The sequence below is a fragment of the Glycine max genome, chromosome 9 (assembly GCF_000004515.6).
Source record: "Glycine max cultivar Williams 82 chromosome 9, Glycine_max_v4.0, whole genome shotgun sequence".
In the NCBI taxonomy this organism is placed as follows: Eukaryota; Viridiplantae; Streptophyta; class Magnoliopsida; order Fabales; family Fabaceae; genus Glycine; species Glycine max.
This window is the reverse complement of record NC_038245.2, coordinates 37,173,774-37,196,490: the sequence shown is the minus strand read 5'-3', so window position 1 is coordinate 37,196,490 and position 22,717 is coordinate 37,173,774. Positions and strand designations below refer to the sequence as shown.

General features: G+C 32.5%; 2 protein-coding genes and 1 pseudogene across 2 annotated transcripts; 2 read left to right on the top strand and 1 right to left on the bottom strand.

The window, feature by feature from the left end:
- The first annotated feature begins 962 nt into the window (after positions 1-962).
- On the top strand, positions 963-2,336 carry LOC100785367 (probable trehalose-phosphate phosphatase J; annotated as a pseudogene).
- A 5,587-nt stretch (positions 2,337-7,923) lies between these two features.
- Positions 7,924-9,610, top strand: LOC106794421 (anthocyanidin 3-O-glucosyltransferase 7). The gene is made up of 2 exons (XM_014761691.1): positions 7,924-8,080; positions 9,312-9,610. The coding sequence occupies exons 1-2, from the start codon at positions 7,924-7,926 to the stop codon at positions 9,608-9,610; spliced, it is 456 nt and encodes a 151-aa protein (XP_014617177.1).
- A 2,035-nt stretch (positions 9,611-11,645) lies between these two features.
- Positions 11,646-17,618, bottom strand: LOC100784839 (protein COFACTOR ASSEMBLY OF COMPLEX C SUBUNIT B CCB2, chloroplastic-like). The gene is made up of 5 exons (XM_014761690.1): positions 17,408-17,618; positions 13,300-13,418; positions 13,144-13,215; positions 12,357-12,496; positions 11,646-11,751 (listed from the first exon to the last, which is right to left on the bottom strand). The coding sequence occupies exons 1-5, from the start codon at positions 17,616-17,618 to the stop codon at positions 11,646-11,648; spliced, it is 648 nt and encodes a 215-aa protein (XP_014617176.1).
- Between the last annotated feature and the right edge of the window lie 5,099 nt (positions 17,619-22,717).

Here is a 22,717-nt window from a genome sequence, read left to right as displayed (position 1 = left end):
TAAGATGAAACTGCAAATAACATGACTTGGTATTGAATTGTTTGTGTTAGCTAATTGTGCTGTATATTTACCATGTCTTTGTAATTTCTTGTTAGTTATTATAGACCTAGTCAATGTACATAACAAAGAACAATAGTAACCAAACAAAAATCAGCAGGCTTTAAAAAAGTGTGTGGAAGAGATCAACTGTTTGGAGTGGAAGAGTTTTGCTTTCCATCCCAGCCCTTTAATTGTCCTTGTCTTTGAACGCTATAACAGGTAATTTCTACTGTTTTGGGTTTTACTTGAAATGATTTTTGGGCATGGTTTTGCTGGAGCTAAAGAGAGTACAATTGTTGGTAATACTTAAGGCAAGAGTGGGATGGAACAAATGGTAAAACCGAATGAGATGGTAAAAACTTCACAAGGTGTGCCAAATTGTATGCTTTATACATAAGTGTAATACCAATTCAAATACTAACATCTTAATCGTAAAATTAAATTAATAATATCTTAACTAAATGATAAGAACAAGATCATTTTCACCCAAAAAAAGAGAACAAGAACACTATGTAAAAAAAATGGTTCATTATAATATGATTATTCATATACTATGGAACCTTTCTTCACATCAGAGCACAGACATTGTAATGTACAGGCAAGTAACAGAAGCCTAAACAAGAAAAGAAAAGAGGAAACACAACTGGTTAATAATATCTCAATGATAGGATAGGAGAGGAGAGGCATAGGCATAAATGATTATGTGGTTGCCGGTTGGAGAGGGCTTCTGCCATATGGGGCCAGACCAGACCTTGCGAAGCTTACTATCGTCAAACTCACTCAACCCTAGATCCAGTTCATTAGTAGTAGTTTGCTTTGGCAGATAATGTTTCACACAAATTAGTTAAATTGAATTGATTGAACCTACGTGGAGCATTAAACATGTTTGACCAAATTAATTAACATGTGTTTTTTTTTAAATTATGAAACAGCTTCACCATCCATCGGCATTAGACATGTTTGACAAAATTATTGACGCGTCAAAGGGAAAACAATTTTTCATGTTTTTGGACTATGATGACACGTTGTCTCCTATAGTCGACGACCCTGACCGTGCTTTCATGTGTGATTCGGTTAGTTTCATTACTTACTGATTTTTTGAATTTGAACCTTATCTTGGACTTATTATTATATACTAAATCTATATGTAAAAATTTGTTGTGTGTATCAAATGAGAAAAACAATGAGGGAACTTGCTAGGTGTTTCCCTACTGCTATAGTGACCGGCAGATGCAAAGACAAGGTACAATATTAATTCGGAAGTTGGTTAGAGTAAATTTCCGTGCTCTTATTATGTACTTCCTCTTCTCTCCTTTCCTTTCCTTTTTAATTTTTTTTGTACTAATTTGATGATGGCTTTGGAAACAATAGGTGTACAATTTTGTTTGATTGGCAGAGCTATATTATGTAGGAAGCCATGGCATGGATATTAAAGGACCAACAACAACCTCCAAATACAACAAAGTGAGTGAGTTGGATGTAGTACATGTACGGGTTATTTATTATATGGTCACATATATTAATTCCTAACTCCTAAGTTTCCCAAATTTTATGAGAACTCATAATTTTGCATTGGTTGTGGTCTATATAGGATAGCAAAGCTGAGCCAATCCTTTGTCAACCTGCCAGTGATTTTCTTCCCTTGATAGATGAGGTTCGTCTATTAGTATATTAACCCTTCCTAGTTACCCAAATGGATTTTGTTTCTAGAATGTTAAAAGTAATTTATTTTGGGTACAACTTTTTTAGGTGTATCAACAATTAGTTGAAAAGACAAAATCAACTCCTGGAGCTCTGGTTGAGAACAACAAGTTATGTCTTTCAGTCCATTTTCGTTGCGTTGATGAAAAGGTACAAACTATAAGCTATGAAATCATCCATGTTTTACAGTTTAGACATTCGTTTGTAACTATTTGCAGTGTTTTTGGTTCCTGTCCAACTTTTTTTTTATTATATGGACTACTTATTTCTCTTTTCAGGAAAAAGTCTAAACAAAATGCACACTATACATAGAAATGGAGTGAACTGGCACGCCAAGTGAAATCAGTTTTAAAGGAGTACCCGAAGCTTCGACTTACCCAAGGAAGAAAGGTGGGCCATGGTTCTATTTTCTTTTTCTTTTTATCTATTTTTTAAGTGGGCGTTTGATTTAGTTTGAAAGAAGTAAGAAAAGAAGTGAGAGGTGTCTCACTTTCATTGCCATTTGTTTTGCACAGGTGCTAGAGATTCGTCCCACTATTAAATGGGACAAAGGGAAAGCCTTGGAATTTTTATTAGAGTCACTAGGTGAGTTTTAGTCTAACAGACTCTACGTTACTATTTTAAAAATCAAACAAACACTTTGATCTCGATTCATAACTTTTTTTAAAAAAAAATCAATTGAATTTTTTGTTTTGTTTTAGTGGTTTCTTTTTAAAAATATTTTTTAATTTCAATTTGTTTTCCAAATTGATATTTATCAAACAAGTTTATATTTAATTATAAATTAACAAGTCTTCGTTACTATTTTACCGAATATTCTTTAAAAAAAAATTAAACACAATGAAATAGGACCTTAGATTTAGTATCATTAGGTGACTAAAAGCTTCCTATGTTGGGTTTGGCTTCCTATGTTGGGTTTGGCTTTTCATTGCCTATGTAGAAATAGGACCTTAAATTAAACATATAATTAAAATTGTTACAAAATTATACATATCTTGTTAGTTGTATTGTATTGTACTTGTCTTTTAGTTGGGTTTTACTTTTCATTGCCTATGTTTTCTGTTGTACACTTCAGTTGTACACTTTAGTACACCTAGTACTGATTCTTATTTATAATATATAATATAAAGTTTTGCTGTGCAAAAAATAGATAATGCACATGAGTGTGGAAGTGCATAAAAAAATAGTATTTACAAAATAAATTTTGTAACAATTTTAATTATATGTTTCTTTTTGTTTGTAAAAATTGAATATATGAAAGTGCCACATCCCCATATATAATGAATGATACGTTGGTAGTGATTTATTATATATAATAACTTATTAATTTTTAAAATTAATATTTAAAAATATTTTAAATAATAATATATAATTAGAATGATAATATAAAATTAATAGATAAACATTAAACTCATTTAATAATGCGAGATAAGTTAGGTATTTGGTGTCCGATTGGAGATTTGGAAGTTAGAACTCTCAATATTTGGTCCAAATTTTCTTCCGTAGTTTTTTAATTTATATTTTTGGTTTTGTTGTTGTTATTTAACTGGGGAACTCATCATTCTAGTAATTACAAATTTGTGGGATCAGGTTTGTGGATTTTTGTACAATGCTTGTATTTATACTACCTATGTTTGTCTAATAATCCCTAACTTAAGTCTTTTACTTAGATTCTTTGTTGTTCCCAAACGATGTTATAGGACAGGGTGGGTACCACAGAGGAGGTTGGGCCTTTGTCACCTGGGCCATCTAGGACTGAGAAAGACCATAGTTGTACTGGTCAGCATAGCATGTTGACGAATAGATATATCTCCATCATTCAACAATACAAGTTTATTATTTATGGTCTGGAACTTGTGTTTTAGTGGAAGTTTCAGTTTCAGAATGTTCAAGAGAACTAATTCCTTCTTATAATAAAATTATGCTAAGCCAGTTGTCCAAGTTGGTTGTCATTTGTAGGAGACAAAATGAAGTTACTGTCCATGTCTGCTAATTAAAGTTTCTAGTATTGGAGTGTTAACAAATTCTGCATCTGATGGTTATTGTTCTCTTCCTGGAGTAACCATAACCCAACCCAGATACCTTCCATTCATTGATATATAATCCAAAACCTACAGTATTATATCTAGTACACCTAAAAATAAAATTACATATACATTGTAAACACATAAATGCAGGCAAACACAAATTTCCCTAAACACACAAAATATAAAATTGTTAACATGAACATAAATAATCTTCAATCCATTCAACTAAATTTACTTAAACAACATCACCCTAAGTAACAACTATATATAAGCATCCATCAAACAGATAAAATCAACACACACTGACCCGTTTGCAGCCCACTGAAGTATGTATCAGCTGTTGTTCGAATATATTCCCTGCAACCACCATTACCAAACAACAACAACAAAACAAGGTTAAGTTATGTCGAACGCACAATGTCTGTTGAACACTAAGGCAACCTTAATTTGAGTAAAAGAAAGTAATTTTTTAACTAACCTGGTTTCTTGACTCCAATGTCCTTGTTGACAAACTACCACTCCTTGATGCAAACTAATTTGTTCACGAACTTGGAGGTTCGAGCCGGGAAGTTGCTCCACGTCGTGGGGTTGATTGGAAGGAGAAGAGGCTAGCTAGGCCTGCAGTGTCAAAGATGGTAGAGACTAAAGTATATTTTTATTGTCATTTTACACTAAAATAGACTAAACTAAATCATATTTTGCAAAGTAGGGAATAAAATACTAATTTTTTTAAGTTAAAAAACGCTTACAATTTTAACGGAAAAAAAATTAGAGTTTACTCCATACAAATCACATTCAATTTCTCACATTTTCAACACTTGATCATAGTTTTTCATTAATAAGAACCTAGAATATATTTTTATCAACGTAAAATCATAGGAACCTAGAATATATTTTTTCTTATAAAAATAAGGGAGACAAAACACAAAAAATCATGATATTTTTAATTTTATCAACATGATGAGCTATACCCCATCAAGTATATATATAATTCCCCCATAGATAAGAAAAAAATAAAAAAAATAAAAATCCCCAAGACCCACTATACAAGCATGTACAATATTTATTTTTATGTTGATTACTTATAGGTCTGGTTCTTTGAAATTTAAAAGAATTTATTTAAAACAATTAAAATAAATGAAGTGCATTGAATCTGCGTCCCATCCTTTGGAAGATTGCCTTTTTTTTTGTATAAGCTAAATGAGCATATTTAAAAGGAATATTGTTTTTTTTTAAATATCATTGTTTCAAATGTTATTTTTAAATCAATTTTAAAACACGATTATTAATAATTTTTTATAAAATTATTTTAAATAACGTTACACTGTTTATTATGGAAATACAAACACAACAAACAAAATATAAGTAATTTTTTATCAATTTAATTATCCCCCGCCCCAATTTTTTAAAAACTTTTTTACAACTTCTACCAAACACATAACGTTCAGAAATCAATACACGTAAAATAATTAAGAAATCAATATTGTAACTAAAAATTAACTATATAGTTATTTAAAAAGCATCAATAAATAAAGTATAATTAATTAATCTAGGTGTGACTGAGCAAGAGACAATGGCTTGGATATCATGACTTGGTCTACAAACTAATAAAGCTTAAAGTGGAGATATCATGCCTCTCTGACCAAGTAGAACAAAAAGAAATGTTAAGAAATGAGTTGGAGCTTATGAATAAATCACTTGAGGAATCTGAGGCTCAGTTACAGAGTAGAACAGTGGAAAGCAATGAGCTGGTGAGCCAAATTGCTTTATTGAAGAAGGAAGAAGAAAGGTCACTCGATAAGCTAAATAGGATGAAGAATCTCAAGTATGAAAAAGAGTTGGCAGGTAGAGTGTTGCAGCCAGAGTTAGAAGCACTTAGAACTCAATATAATGACTTGAAAAGTTATCTTCTTGGGGATGAGGCTGAGAAAGAAAATGTGAGAAAGCAAGTTTTCCAGCTAAAGGGTGAACTAAAGAAAAAAGACGACGCGTTAATGAACATTGAGAAGAAAATGTGACAAACCATTTTCTTTATGAATTTTGTCATAAATAACTTTTTAACTTTATCAATATAATATTTAATAATTATTTGCAGAAAATGGTCCAAGTCTGGCGTACAAATTGGTCTGTTTTATGGCCAATATCATTACTAGCTGATACATAATAATTTGGAATCCTATACCTTTTAAATCAACTTCAAGAATAACATTCCTATGATCCTCAAGTACAGCATATACATGATCTACAAATGATGGACTCGCAGGAGCAAAAGAGATAACGTGCACATATATATCTAGTATTGGAAGTGTTTCCACTTGCCAAGAAGTTAAACAATTTTATTACTAGTGGCATGCAATTCTCAACCTCAACCACTCCTAAGCCTTTGCCCATCAAAATCACCAAGAATCCGCGGTTCCAATGTCGCAACAATAACCAAAATAATCCATACATAAAATATATTCATTCAAACTAGACCCATAACATTAGAGCAATAAAGTTACAATCCATCCTCACTCAAAAGAGGGATGGAGAAAAGGTCGAGATATCTCGAGGAAAAAAATAGACACTCCATTTTAGAGGCTTGTCGAGAAAAAAGATAAAGAGATGGAAGGGACACATTATAGAATAGTTGGGGAGTTTGAGTCAATGTAGACAGGCTGACAGGGTAACTTCCTTGAGAATTTTTTACAGCATGTCCTCTTTTATCTTTTGCTTCTTTAATTTCGGATGCAAGGTTATAGTACCACCTGCATCGGGATGCTTTGCAAATTGGCAAGAGAAACATTTATTGGAGAAACACGTGCAAACATTTTAGCAAAATAATTTGTTAAGAACTTGACTCAGAATAATTCAAATATCACTAAAATTCCATTAGGCATTAGACATACTAGTATACTACCATGTAGGAAAACTATAGTCATGCCAATGACGTACTTGTTACCATCAAGGTTACTATCCTTGTAAGACTATAACAAGTTTTATGAAGCCTTCTCTAACAACCTGAAACTTGGTCTTGATGAGGATTCTCAGAACAAGACAAAGCTAGCTGAATTGCTGAGGTATCACTCCATTAAGAGTGGTGATGACATGACTAGCCTGAAGGACTATGTTATCAGGATGAAGGAAGGACATAATGACATCTAGTGAACTAATGTTGCTCAAATATGTATTTTTCATGTACAAATCAACTAGATAAAGCTCTGAAAATGAAAGAAATGATGGAGGCTAAGGGATTAATTGTACCCTGGAGTTGTTACATTTAATTCAATTTTGTGCATGTTGTCCCAAGATGGCAGGATAAGGGATGCAAACAAAGTCTTGAATGAGATGACTGAAAGTAAAATTGAAGCTCAGAATATCACAGGCAACACACTAATTAATGCTTACTACAAGTTTGGAGAATTGAAATCAGCTTTGAAATTTAAGAACAAGTTGTTAGAAGCTGGTCTAAAACATGATCCATTTACATATGAAGCATTAATTCATGGGTTCTACAAGACGAATGAACTAGAAAGGGCAAATGAGTTAATGATCAACATGGTTGATGCTGGATTTACACCCAGTTATTGCACATTCTCATGGATTGGAGATGGCTACAATAAGAAAGACAATATGGATGCAGTTTTAGCACTTCCAGATGAGTAAATAAAGTAGAGGTCTTTGTCTTCATGTTTCACTACTATACATGGCATTAATAAACTAAATAGGGCAGTAAAAGATAGGCGAGACTCAGACTGGGATTTAATTCAGGTAGAGTTTAAGCAAAAAATTGATGCCTTCATATCTGAGATTGAAAGAACAGGCATATAATATGAATTTTTTGTTCAGATGATTGAAATCTACAATGAACAAGTGAGACATTTTCTAGTCAGTCATGGCTCTAACAAAAGATATCCTTTAAGCAATTTATATATGTTGGTCCTTTATTCAACAACAAAACTTAACTTGTTAATTTCACATGGAAATTAGCAATGACATTTATTTTGTAGACTTTTTAGTTCCTTAACAATATATACATTAGACATACAAAACACTTTTCAATTGAATGACAGCAATGTGGCTGATGCATTGTTAGTTCCGGTTACTTGTAGTCAAGATGTTCTAGACTTGATGAGAATTGTTCAGAAGAACCGTGTTGTAGGTGCTACAGGTCTAAATGAGAGAAGCACTCGTTGTCATAGGTAAAGTGTCAACTTACTTCTCGCTTTTCTATCGCAGTGTTTTGACTGTTCATGTTAGAGGAAGGGAGTTAGTTTCCAACTCCATTGTTAAAGGTTGTGTTGATGTTGTGGATTTGGCTGAATTGGACCAATGTAAGGCTGGGAATTACCAAAATATGGTAATTACTTCATTATGCTACCAGTGGCAACATGAAGCATCAAAGTGGTCAAAGACTCATGGATGATACAAACTTTGAGGTTTTTAAGAAAGGATATACCTACTTATAAGAATTATGAGTAAATATAGATTTCTAAATTGTGCCATACTCATGCATAATTCATATATATTTTTTCTAATTTCATTTGAAATTCTACTTCCATTCTAGAAGTTGCTTTTCTGGTAAGCAAAGAAGGTCAAGGTTTCCCTTAGCATTTATAGACAAGGACTCCATGCCAAAAATGTCTCTACTAACTAAAGAAAAGATAGTGAGATCAGGGAAAGGAAGATCACAATCCCCTCTAGTAAAAAGATTATATTTGATATATACAGTTGGCCATTTTCAAATAGACCTTTACAAAGTACAAATGCCCAGTGAGAAAGTGTATCAATCTATAACCTAATTTATGCATTAGGGATGAAAATCATGAAGTCATCATAAATGTCACTGGTTATAGTGTGATCAACTGAGTGAAGAGGTAAACTTAAGTTATGCTAACCATGTGTGCAACCACATGCATAAAATCTTATCAAAGGTTTCAAATGTGGACATTCTCTCACAATTGTTTACTGTGTAATTTCATTTTAGTTCTGATCCTTTTCTCTATATCATTATTGTTTTACTTTGCTGGAAAATGTAGGATGAACCAAAAGTAATACTTGAAGTACCTTCTCTAATGAATTAATAAATTTTATTTTAGTTTCCTAATATATTTTTTATTTTATGTTAAGTTTCTAATAAAATAAAAAATTATTTTTCATTTTTGTTATTTTGTTTTAATCCTTCTAATATTTGTAATTTTGTCCCTAAAATTTGACGATGATTTCTTATTAATCCATATTAAATATTTATCAAAGGAGCTCATACAAATGAACAAAACATTATAAAAATATATATTTAAAGAATTAAGACAAAATAACAACAACTAAAAACAATTTTTTTTATTAAGGACGCAAAAAAAAAATTAGTGACTCAATAAAATTTATTAATTTACCAGAGACTTAGTATAATTAACCTTATTATATATTTATTATTAATATTTCAATTATAAATTATATTATTTCTAAATATGCTAGTCTATTAACCCCTTTGGACTTTTCTAAAAGCCCATAGTTTAGCCTACTTTACTATAAATATTTTTGTTTCTAACTGTGGAGCTAACTCAGTGACTGAGAGTGTTTGTGGTGGGGTTCCTATGATCTGCAGGCCATTCTTTGGTGATCAAGGGGTGGCTGGAAGATTGATAGAAGATGTTTGGGAGATTGGGGTGGTAATGGAAGGAAAGGTGTTCACAAAAAATGGATTGCTTAAAAGCTGGAATCTGATTCTGGTGCAGGAAGAGGGAAAGAAGATTAGAGACAATGCTCTTAAGGTGAAGCAGACTGTGCAAGATGCAACTAGGCCTGAAGGACAAGCAGCACGGGATTTGAAGACTTTGATTGAAATAATTTCTACTACATCTTAATGTATGGCACAGTTAATTCGTTGTAATAATTTGAGTTGCAATATTAAATTAACCCAAATGAAAAAAAAGGAATAGGTACAATAGCGTTATAGATACCAGCATTAATAAATTATTAAGAGTGATTTAGTTTAGTTTTTTTCTTATTGAGATTACATGTACTTTTAAAGATAGAATCTTTGCTCAATTCGAATTTGTTAGAGTTTATATTTCGATAATTTCCATTAAATCCCACTTTTATGACCTGAGGTTGTTGCTACCCTATCAACTACTAAAACATTCCTATTAAGAAAGACTCATGCAACAAACTAAAGATAGACAATTAATGTCACTAGAACAATATGTTGAAGTTAAACCCCTGATAAGATGAATTTTTAATGATAAGACAATTTCAAGAAGCAAATTTCAAGTCTGTTGAACTTAAGTTACTAATGATTTGTTTTGAGAATGTGATTATAAGAACATGAATTTATTTTATACCATGGAACATCAAGCTGGAGGTCAATGAAACTAAAGTATGCAAGTGTCCAAAAGCTTAAAAGGTATGATGATTTCTCATTACAAGCAAGGCCTGTTAGAAGGACAATTGTTAGAAGCATACCAAACTGAGCATACCTTCAGAAGATCAAAATGCAATCAGACCAAAAATTGTGTATAATCATAAATATGATCGGGATGAATGTAAGAAAATAGGATGTATGAAGGCATATTTAATGTCAGACATCTGACTTAGAAAAATAGGATATTGTTAGTGTTACGTACATCATACTGCTATGTTGTTAAATAATGATCCATTCTTAAATAGGCAACAGAATTTGGTATGGAAAAACGCGTTAGTTACATGGTTGAATCATTTATGTTAGTAGCTAGTGTGACAGAATTGTGATTTCGTTATGCATTTGGCCATTTGGATCTGAGGAAAAAGTGTACAACAAAAATATGATTTTGATGTGCAACAAAAACTATAACATACTTTGCCAAAAAACACAAAATTAGGATTCTGTTGTGCAAAAATGTACAACAGAATCATGATTTTGTTATGTTTACAAACACACAAAAAAACCCTTCAACAACATGGGTACAGAGAGCAAAGAGAGGAGGAAAGGAATGAATGAAGAAAGTGAAAGAAGGATAAAAGGAATGAACAAACTGTCACCAACTGACCTCCAGTCCTCATCTTAATGCTTGCAAATCAACCTCGCCTTCACATTCCACAACAGTCTTCAATTTCCTAATTTCTTCCCTTAATTTAACCATGAAAACCTTGATTTCGAGTGTTCAATCCTATGCCATCCATTTCCCTGTATCAAATAGATTTCATGCTTCATTTTCTTTGTACTCCAGATACTCTTGCATTGACGTAGGTAATCAGATGGCTAGACCCTTCCTGTATCATAAATTTTTTATAACATTGGTTCAATTTTCTAACCAAGTGAAGCTTTCTCATAACCATGCATGATCATAACCATGGTGAAAACAAATTGATTGAGGTAGTCAAATCCTTCCAATAGTAAAGATTGTCAAAACGTATGAAATAACCTAAAAGGTATCAACCAAATAAATGTTCTTTTTCTGTTTTTTATTTATTTTATATAAGCAAAGTTTTATTACTCCAACCTTTATTTGATGATTTCACCAGGTCTTATGAAATCGAAAGATTGAGACAAGCTACAAGATCTATACACCAATCAGAAAAACAACAATGAGAACTACCCTTTTTGGACTTATACCAAGCCCAAGATCTGACTTTTATTAAGTCCAAAACACCATTAAAGTAAAAAGGAATACCCTGCAACACAATCTTGTTTCACATAATCCAAAGAAACCAAACCACGGTGAATGTTCTTTCTTTGTTTAATTTTTTGTCGTCATCATTGAATTATATTTATGATTGTCTCTTGTAATCTTTGATAAACACAAGGCTATGCTTATTAATTGCAAAATATCAGCAATAAAAGAAACACATTAGGCGGGTAGACTGAATGCCTATATGCTAAATAGATTTACAGCTCAATGAAGAATTTACAGGCCACCATTTTCAACTTTTTTTCTTAAACCAACCAGGAAGAATTGCTTTTGATGTATCATCCAGTATGTTCCAGTATCCCCTTGCACATATTTCTCCTTGAATAAAAATTAGTTGAACAAATTGAAATCGTGCAAGAATAAGGTAGAAGAAAAAAATGCTTAACAACAGAAAGAAAGAGAAAAAGACTGAGAAAATGAATTGTAACTCTGAATTGAACTTATGAATGAACATAGAGTTTGCTATCTATATATTTACATTCTAATAAATCTAACCGGTACTAATTACCTCTGTCAGCACAGCAGGCTGAGTAATCCATATACTCTAGTAGAAATGATGTGCAATTTACACATTGGTTACTTGACAGTTTTACCTTTTGAACTAGTAATTTCAAACTTTCACCTTAAAAACATATAATTCAAGTCAACACAACAAATACTATTGTATGATCACAACCTTCCATATCATTGTCCCTTTTGGCTTTTTCCTTTTCTTCATTTTGGGGCAAACCTACCATATGTTTTTGGTTTTTTATTCCCAATAAAAGTTTAGGGGGAGGGAAGATTGCGGCGTTTCAATGTTAGGGTATCTCACAAGCCTCAATTAGAGCTTATAGTGGTACTTGCAGGTAACCTACAAATGAAGAACCCCAACAACAATCAACCTACCATGAGTTTCTTTAAATTAATCATGATAAATTGATAATCCATGAGATTTACCATAGCTATGACATTTGTATTACGCAACAGAACATATGATGCCCAAGCCAGGTCCTCCTTCAGACAATCCACTATATCTGTTGACATGAAAAATATTTGTTCCGTATCATCCGGTATAGTCTTTTCATCCATTGGTTGAGCACCCTAACAATTTCCTAGACTTGAATGAGAATCAATATCTTACATGAAAAAATTCATATTTGAGCTCAACATATATATTTATATTTATTTACATACAAAAGCAAGATTTTAAAAAACTGCCCACAACTAAATAGCGGCAACAAAATCAAGGTTTTTCACACCTCTGCAACCACAATTGCAGCTACATACATTGGCCGCATTGGTCTGCAATATTTTCAGCAATATCAAGGATTATGACAAAACTGCAAACCCAACCACAATTTAAAACCTTGAAAAAAAAGTAGAGTTACTTAATTGTTATACATATTAAAAAAGGAAAAAAGAAAAGGAGTAGTCTTCTTGAAACTGTAAGGCTGTTGAATTTATGGAGCTCAATATAGGAGAAAACTTGAACACAGTTTCTTAGAAGTTGCTTGGATTGATCTCTAATCAGAATCGAAGTTTAACTTTCGTAATCTTCATAATCCTTAAATGCAAACTTTTATTACAGATTTCAATTCCAACTAGAGAACAACACAAATAACACTTAATAGAATTGTATCTAAGTTTTTTTCCCTTCATATATATCTCCAAGTCTAACTGAAATTATTCATTTTATTCAGGGTAGAAACATTGAATTAAATTCTACATGGACAAAGTAAGATAGTTACCTTGAGAAATTTACCAAGGTAAGGCAGCACAATCGAGAACGAAGCCAAAGACAGACCCAAAACCTCTGTACTCTACACAACAATTGAAACAAACTCAACCAAACAAAAAATGAAAAATACTTATAAAACAAAAATGCAGTTAAGTTTCAAATTTACAAGTTGAGCCGGTGTAACAGTGGCTGAATCAGACCCAAGAAAGTGATTCAAGAGCAGAAGTGAACCAAAGCCATAACCAATCCATCTGGGCAAGTAAGATTCATCCAACCCAAGTATCCCTGTGGCAAAACCAAACCACCAATTAACACAAATTCACACAAAAGATAATATTTATATGGATAAGTAAAATTAGTTATTATGGTTGGATAACTAAAATTGATTCCTCTTAAGTTCCATATCAAATCATGACTATATGATTATATTATTTATGTTTTTATATATTAATGATTATAAAATTGATTTTCTTTTAACCATTTACATACAGTTGGTTAATTAAGTTTAGTTATTCTCTTAGGAGAAAGAGAAGGCGGGGGGGGGGGGGGGGGGGGGGTTTTTCTGAAGCTAGTTTTGGGGCATAGTATTGGAGAAGGAATGCATGGTTTGAAACAGATTATGGTTATGGTGTTCATGTTTCTTTTCTGGCTAACGCTTGACAAAGCAGAGTTTGTGTATGATAAAGTGTACGACAAACTCGAATGGGTTGGTTGTGTAGAGACGGATTTAGGGTGGGAAAGCTCATCAAATCTCCCATCGTGAGAAATAACTATGGTGCGTTAGATATGTGAATACACAAAATTACCATGGGGATTCATACATTGGAATATCTAATAAGAAAAAGGAAGAAAGAAAGAAATTTGTCTACACCGTTTGGTGAACACAAGCTCTACAATTTTGTTGCTCTCCGACTATTGATAGTGTTGAGAAAAATTTAAGTTTCGTATCGGCTAGAAATAAGGCCACAATAGAATATATAAGTGAAAGACAATCCTCATCCTATGAATTAGTTTTTAGGGTTGAGTTAGACCAAAACCCATATTCTAAGATGATATCAGACTTTATCCTAAATCCATTAAATGAATCACCCACCATGTCATCCAAGCAACAAACCCAAAAGTGTTGGGTATAAGGAGATGCATTGGAAAAAAAATCCAAGTATCACATTGGTTAAAGATAAGGTCAAGATATAGTATATAAGTAAGGAACAAATCCTCACCCTATGAATTAACTTTTGAAATTGAGTTAGAAACAAACCCACGTTCTAAGAGATTGTGTGAGTGTGAAAGCAACCTTAAAAGCATAAGCAACTTTGATAGTGGAGGAGGACGGCAAGGACAAGCAATTCTTAGGTGGCAATGGTGGTTGGAGAAAGGGTCGACGAGTTAAGACTTGGAAGGGAAGGGTTAGGAATGATGAAGGAGAAGACTGAAGTGTATTTTTCATCTTTTTAAAAGAAAAATATTCATGTGCATTTATTTCTCCATTGTAGTTTTTGTTGTTTAAGCTTGTAAAAGTTGATATGATATCTAACACACCATATATGTTTATATGTTTCCTACGGTGAAAAATTTAATGAGCTTTTCCAACATAGAATTGGAAAATCAGTCAAAATTAAGAAACCTAAAGAAATTGGTTCACGACGACTCAGTAAAAATGCTTTGGTATAACATCATTTTGATTTTTAAAACTTAAAAATCAACCAAAGGATTTTTTATTATTATATTTTAAATTGTAATTTTGTTATTGCTAATTAACAATAACAAGCTCACATTTAGACATAAATATTATGATATATTTGATTGGAACTATTATATGTATTTTGAATGTTAAGACTTAACCTATAAAAATATTCTTTTAATGTTATAAAGTTATAATATTATAGTTTTAATATTATTTATTTATTATATTTAATTATCATTGTTATTTATTAATGCAAGCTCAACTATTTCTCACATACATTATCATCATTAATAAAAAATACACTAAAAACCTACGACTAAAGTATCAGTTCCTTCATTGCTAGTGTTGAGGACAATTGGAAAACATAATTCCTCATATTATTTGTAGGCTTAAATATGTTTTTGGTCCTTGATATATACCCAATTTTGCATCTGGTCCCTAATAAATTTTTGTTTCGTGATGGGTCCTTAATATTTTAAAAGTTTTCTCAGAGGTCCCTGCTGTTAATCGAGATCCATTAATTGCTTATGTGACTGTTAACCGAACACATTGGCATGCGACGTGTGGTGCCACGTTGGAATAAATCTACATGTAAGATGACGACGTGTTTGCTGATATGACATTATATTTTAATTAAATTATAATTATATTAAAACAAAAAAAGAATAATAGGGTTCTCACTAGAGTCAAAACATTGTGATTTCATACAACTAACATCTCGAAGAAGCATCCTGACAAGATATTTTGGCAATGTGCTGAGTGAAATGTAAGAAGATTTTACTTTTGACCTATTTGGTTTCTGTTATGTTTTTGTCTATTTTTGTTGCTTTTTGATGTGTGTTTCAGCTTCTTCTTCGTCATGTGTTTTGTTTTTGTTGTATAATGTGCAGAAAGATAGAGGGTCTAAATTTTGGGTCTATGAGGATGATTTGGTGAAACATTTAAACCAAGGTTCTACAAGATTCTTTAGAGGTTAATCCTTATCTATCACAAGTGGAGGAGCTGAAGTAGAAGCTTATAGCAGCTAAAGAGAGACTTGCATCTCACAAGGATAGAATTTGTATGTATGATTAACAAATATTGTATCAGCTTCATAGGGAGTTGCATAACGTTGTACGAGGTCCTTATTGTTAAAATTGGAAGATTTTGTATGAGGTCTCTATCAAATTGCAAAATTTGAGTCTAATAACGATGGCATTAACAAAAATTGTGATAACATAACAAAATGGTAGGACATTAACATACTTGTCATAACAATGACATTAACTAGAGTTTGGTCAGGTAATAGTTTCCATAGTAAAGATTATTGCGCATGATGTCTAACATGCAACAAAGCCTACAATATTAAACCAAAGTGCAAGTTTGACTATTGAAAAATCCATGGGTACAAACAAAAAGGCCAGCTAAAATGACATCATTACATGGATAAATTTAAGTTCAAGTCAATCTGGAAAAACAAACAACAACAAAATAATTCTTCTTCAATGTTGGTTTCAAAATATGATCTTCACTTCCAAACCATCACTACTTAGGTGTTCCTTGTTGCTCGACAGAAAGACTACTAACTTTAGATGTTGTTTTGACTTTGCTTCTTATAACTATTGTTGATGGCCTAACAATTTCGGCCTTGTCCCCAACCCTTGTATCTCTGTTTTGTTGAGAAACCTGAAAGTCAACAATTTATCAGTATTGTATAATGTTACATCAAGGAGAAGGGTTCAATAAAATTAGAAAAAACTTTCTCAAGACCTTCAACAACACTAGATGTTGGTTGCTTTGAAAAAGCCAACTTGTGACACAATTCAGTCAATCTTGTTTATTGCAATGTTTTCCTTTAAATGACATCATTTATAGACTAGCCTTTTGTTAGCTCTGACAACTTTCTTAGACTATCAATTCTAGTAGGGGCTACTATTGCAGTAGGTGTTGACCTTTCAGACCTCTTGAATCTTTTGCTAGGTGTTCCACTTCGCTGCAAATATAAAGTATAATACATTAATAATGTTACTTTTGACCAACAACATTGATGTTCAACATCACTTGTAATCTCACCAAGTTGGTGGACTTTGCAATCTCTGAAGAAAAGCCTATAAATTATTGTGATTGTGATTGACAAGCTAGTTGTTCACTTTTGACAGACTTTAAAGAAGATTGTTGATGCAATCCCAACCATGATCCTTGTGATTTTCTCCTTCCTTGCCTTTGATGAGTAGTCCATCCTTGATCCTTTTGGCCATCTCTTCTTGTAGAAACTTGGCTTTGGACCTTGTCATTGAACCCTTCAACTCATGAAGTGCTTTTAGGTCCTTATGTTCTTTGGATAGCCTTCTATCTTCCTCTCCTTCTTGAAAAGAATCTGTCCTCGGATTGTGTTCTTGGGATAGCCCTATATCAATTGTAGTTGAAGGGGATGTTTTGCTTTTTTACACAGTCTTTGAACCAGGGTGCATTTGAGGTGTTTGTTTCCTTTTATGTAACCACCTTTTGGTGTCATTCCCTAAACCAATAATAAGTGTCATTTTAAGTAATTAACATATGGCTTTAAAAGATGTAACTAATGTAAACAAAGGTTAGAGACTTAACAAGTTACTTTCCTCAGGAAGCAACAACCCTGGTTGTCTTTCTAAAATAAGTTTGTAGTTGTTCCCTACACATATATGCATGCGCTCTTCACCATAAGCTTCTAGATAACAATACTGTTTGATAGCATCCTCATCCACTATTACTTTAGCAATCATCTTGGCTTTCCAAGCAACAACCAAACTTATACTAATACCATACTTGAACCTCACAACATTCATTATTTGTGTCAATTTTACATCATTGCTGGACTTTAACTTCTCTGCAGCAATTTTCGATGGTCATTTTGAGTTAGCATTCTTGTTGCTAAAAACCCTTCCACAATGATGTTTTGGTCTGCAAGTCTTAATCATATATGTGGAATTCCTCCCAACCTTGTTGTAAAAAATCTCATACCCACATTTTTCTTTGCACTTGGCCCTAGCCTTGACTTTGTCATTTGGTTGAAACACAACCTTTCTCCCATTCATTATAGAATGATCAACAATTGCTTCTTTGAACTCTCGTTGGCTACAAACATCCAGATCAATCTTGAACTGGAAATCTCTAGTTAATTCTTCTTTCCTGTATTTGAAAAACTTATGTTTGTCTTCTTCATCATATTCATATCTAGCACTGTAAAGCTCTTTAGTTTCATATACCTCACTCAATTCACCATTTCCTTCTTCAACATTTAGATGACCACCTCTAGATCCAACATGAGAAGCTTTTCTGCATTTTTTCTTTGAAATGAGGTTAACTAAAGGTTCATCCTCATTATCAAAACCATCATTACCCTCAATTGCTCTCTCCTCTTCACTATCTTTAAAAACAATACCTTCATTATCATTCTCAGACCCACTTTCAGAACCACCTTCATCAGACTCAATATCAATAGAATCAGACTAATTGATGGCAGCTTCAACCCCAACAACTTTATTACTAACACCTTCGTCCTCATCATCAAGTGCTACAACATCACCCTCAGTAGCAACAACCCCTCTATCATTGTTTTTCTTAAAATAAAATTTCACTTCATTGTTGTTACTCAATGCAAAATTTGTCAACTCAAGAGCATCACTATCAAAGGCCAACTCTTTTAGACCAACATCATTAACCCTTGTCCACCATAGCTTAAAGTCACTCGTGCACTTGATGTCGTCCTTCAGAATGCCAACCAATTTGAAGACGGACCACTTGTCCTCATCTATGTCAAGCAACAATGTTTTGTCTTCATCATCATACTTCAAAACAGGGTTACGAACGAAAATATCCATGTGATTAACCTTCACAGAAAAGGCATCTTTGCCCAACAATAAAAAAAAATTAACCCCCCAAAAAATATTATTCTAATCAATAACACAACCACCATGTGCACCTCACCACATACTAACAAAACAAACCGACAAAAAGATAGAATAAACATTAAAAATACAATAAACAAGACTTAATGATGTATCTTTCTGGACCACCTTCTTTGTAGACAAAGGATCAAGCTGAATGTTTTGATGATGCCAAAGGATCACATGTTTCTCAAAGCTTTATTCAAGACAAAGAAATTAAAGATATTCAAGATGGATGATCAAGACAGTCTCTAGAGTCTTAGGAAGGGTATATTAAATAGGAAGGGAATTCCTAATTGAAGTAGCAAAAGGTTTGACCAAGAAATTTAAGTTAAAAAGTCTTTTTCAAGAGATTTACTCTCTGGTAATTGATTACCAGAGGATGTAATCGATTACCAGTGGCTAAAAATGATTTACAACAGCTATTAAAATTTGAATTCAAAATTTGCATTGTGTAATCGATTACACATATATGGTAATCGATTACCAGCAGTTATTGAACGTTTTAATTCAAATTTTAAAGCTTGTAATCGATTACACACATATTGTAATCGATTACCAGAGGAGATTTTCAGAAAATATTCTCAACAGTCACATCTTTTCATTTGGTTCTTGAATGGCCATCAAAGGCCTATATATATGTGACTTGAGACACGAATTTGCTAAGAGTTTTTTAGAACAACAAGTGTTTATTCTCTCAAAAAGCAAAATCATTTTATCCTCTTAAGAATTCCTTGGCCAATTCAATTGCAATTCATTAAGGAATCATTTGAGTGCTCAGATTGTAAAATCTATCTCTTTCAAGAGAGATTCATTCCTCTTCTCTTTCTAATTCACTAAGGAATTAAGAGACCGAGGGCCTCTTGTTGTAAAAGAATTCTAAACACAAAGGAATGATTGTCCTTATGTGTTTAGAACTTGTAAAAGGAATTTACAAGATAGTGGAACTCTCAAGCGGGTTGCTTGGGGACTGGACGTAGGCACAAGGGTGTGGCCGAACCAGTATAAATCTGAGTTTGCACTTTCTCTTCCCTTAAACTCCTTTATTTATTATTGTTTTATATTCATATTCAAATTGTTCTATTTGAATCAATATTTAAGAAGTTCATTATTAAGGGAATTTATAACTTGATAGAATTTTAATTGGAGAAATAGTTTGTAATATTTTAATTCAACCCCCCCCCCTTCTTAAGATATTTGAGGCCACTTGTCTAACAAATGATATCAGAGCTTCATTCTTGTATAAAGTTTAGAAGCTTCAAGAAAAATGGCCTCAGCAAATTCCTTATTTCCAAAAGGAAATTCTATCAATAGACTTCCAATCTTTAATGGAGAGGGTTACCACTACTGGAAAACCCGAATGCAAATTTTTATTGAGGCAATAGACTTAAGTATTTGGGAAGCCATAGAAATAGGGCCATATATACCCACCACAGTAGAAAGGATTACAACAGATGGTAGCACATCAAGTGAAGCATAACAATAGAAAAACCTAGAGATAGATGGTCTGAAGAGGATAGAAGACGAGTTCAATACAATCTAAAAGCCAAAAACATAATAACATCTGCCCTGGGAATGGATGAATATTTCAGGGTTTCAAATTGTAAGAGTGCTAAGGAAATGTGGGACACTCTACAATTAACACATGAAGGAACTACAGATGTTAAAAGATCTAGGATAAACACACTAACCCATGAGTATGAACTGTTTAGATTGAATGCAAATGAAAGCATTCAAGACATGCAAAAGAGATTTACACATATAGTAAATCATCTGGCAGCCTTAGGTAAAGAATTTCAAAATGAGGATCTCATAAACAAAGTGTTAAGATGTTTAAGTAGAGAATGACAACCTAAAGTAACGGCCATTACTAAATCAAGAGATTTATCTAACATGTCTCTTGCCACTCTATTTGGAAAGTTACAGGAACACGAGATGAAATTATTGAGATTACGCCAACATGAAGAAAATGACAAGAAAAAGAAAGGAATTGCTCTTAAAGCATCATCTTCAATCCAAGAAGAAAGTGATAAGGAAAATGATCTAGATGATGATGATGATCTAAGCCTTTTTGTAAAAAGATTCAACAAGTTTCTTAAAGTAAGAGGAAATCAAAGGCGACCCAATTTTAAATCTAAGAGAAGGACAAAAACTTCATCCTCTACTCTAAAATGCTTTGAGTGCAATCAACCTGGACATCTGAGGGTTGATTGTCCCATCTTCAAGAAAAAGATGGAGAAGTCTGAAAAGAAAAATCTTAGTGAAAAGAAATTGAAGAAAGCATACATCACATGGGATGAAAACGATATGGAATCTTCTGAAGATTCAGAAAATGAAGAGATAAATCTCTGCCTTATGGCTAAAAGTTATGAAAGTGATGAAGAGGTAACATCTTCAAATAACTTATCTATTTCTTTTGATGAATTGCAAGATGCATTTGCTGATTTGCATAAAGAGTCAATTAAACTTGCAAAGTTAGTTTCATCTTCTAAGAAAACAATTTCAAATTTAGAAAATGAAATTTCAAAATTAAACAAAGAATTAGATCATCTTAGAAATGAAGTCTCAATTTCTAAAACAAATGAAAAAGTTCATATCTCTACTATTTCTGACAAGAAAATATCAGATTCTTGTAGTTGTTGTGAAAAATATGAAAAAGAAATTAAAGAGTTGAAAAACTCACTTGCAAAATTTTCTTATAGTAAAAATAATTTAGATGTCATGTTAGGAAAACAAAGATATGTTTCCAATAAGGCTGGACTAGGGTATAAATCTGAAAAACAACAAAAGTTTCATAAAAACTTCTCTACTTCCACACAAAAATATAATTCTAGTTCTATCACTTGTTTTTACTGTGGAAGAAAAGGACATGGCATATCTACTTGCTACTTTAAGAAAAATTACAGCAACATTAAAATGATATGGGTCCCAAAAGGATCCTCAGTTTATACTAACACACAAGGACCCAATAAAGTTTGGGTACCTAAGTCAAAAACTTGATTATGTAGGTGTCTTTGAGGAAGAAGTGGTACATAGATAGTGGATGCTCAAAACATATGACTGGAGATGCATCAAAGTTTACACATATCTCTCCAAAGAAAAGCGGGCATGTAACATATGGTGACAACAACAAAGGTAGAATCCTTGGAGTTGGTAAAATAGGTACAAATTCTTCAAACTCCATTGAAAATGTTCTACTTGTTGAAGATCTTAAGCATAACCTGCTTAGTGTTAGTCAATTATGTGACAAAGGCTATCTAGTATCATTTGATTCTCAAAAATGTCTTATAGAACATAAGCATGACATTAATATAAAGCATGTAGGACATAGAGTCAACAGTGTTTACATGATAGACTTAAGCCTAAAACTAGAAAACAATCATTGTTTTCTTAGCAAAGATGATGATCCATGGTTATGGCATAAAAGAATTGCTCACATAAACATGGATCACTTAAATAAATTAATTTCAAAAGATTTAGTAGTTGGTTTGCCTAAATTGAAGTTTGAAAAAGATAAGCTATGTGATGCATGTCAAAAGGGAAAACAAACTAGAGTCTCATTCAAACCTAAAAATATTGTTTCAACTACTCAACCCTTACAATTATTGGACATGGATTTATTTGGTCCATCTAGAACCATGAGTTTTGGAGGAAATTACTATGCCCTTGTTATAGTTGATGATTTCTCTAGATATACTTGGACATTATTTATTACTCATAAAAGTGATGCATTCCAAGCATTTAGAAAACTTGCTAAAGTTATACAAAACAAGAAAAATCTTAAGATTGCATCCATTAGAAGTGATCATCAGGGTGAGTTTGAAAACAAAGATTTTGAATCATTTTGTGAAGAACATTGTATTGAACACAATTTTTCTGCACCTAGAACCCCTCAACAAAATGGAGTTGTTGAGAGGAAAAATAGGTCATTGGAAGAAATTGCTAGAACTTTATTAAATGATACTTTTCTTCCAAAATATTTTTGGGCTGAAGCGGTT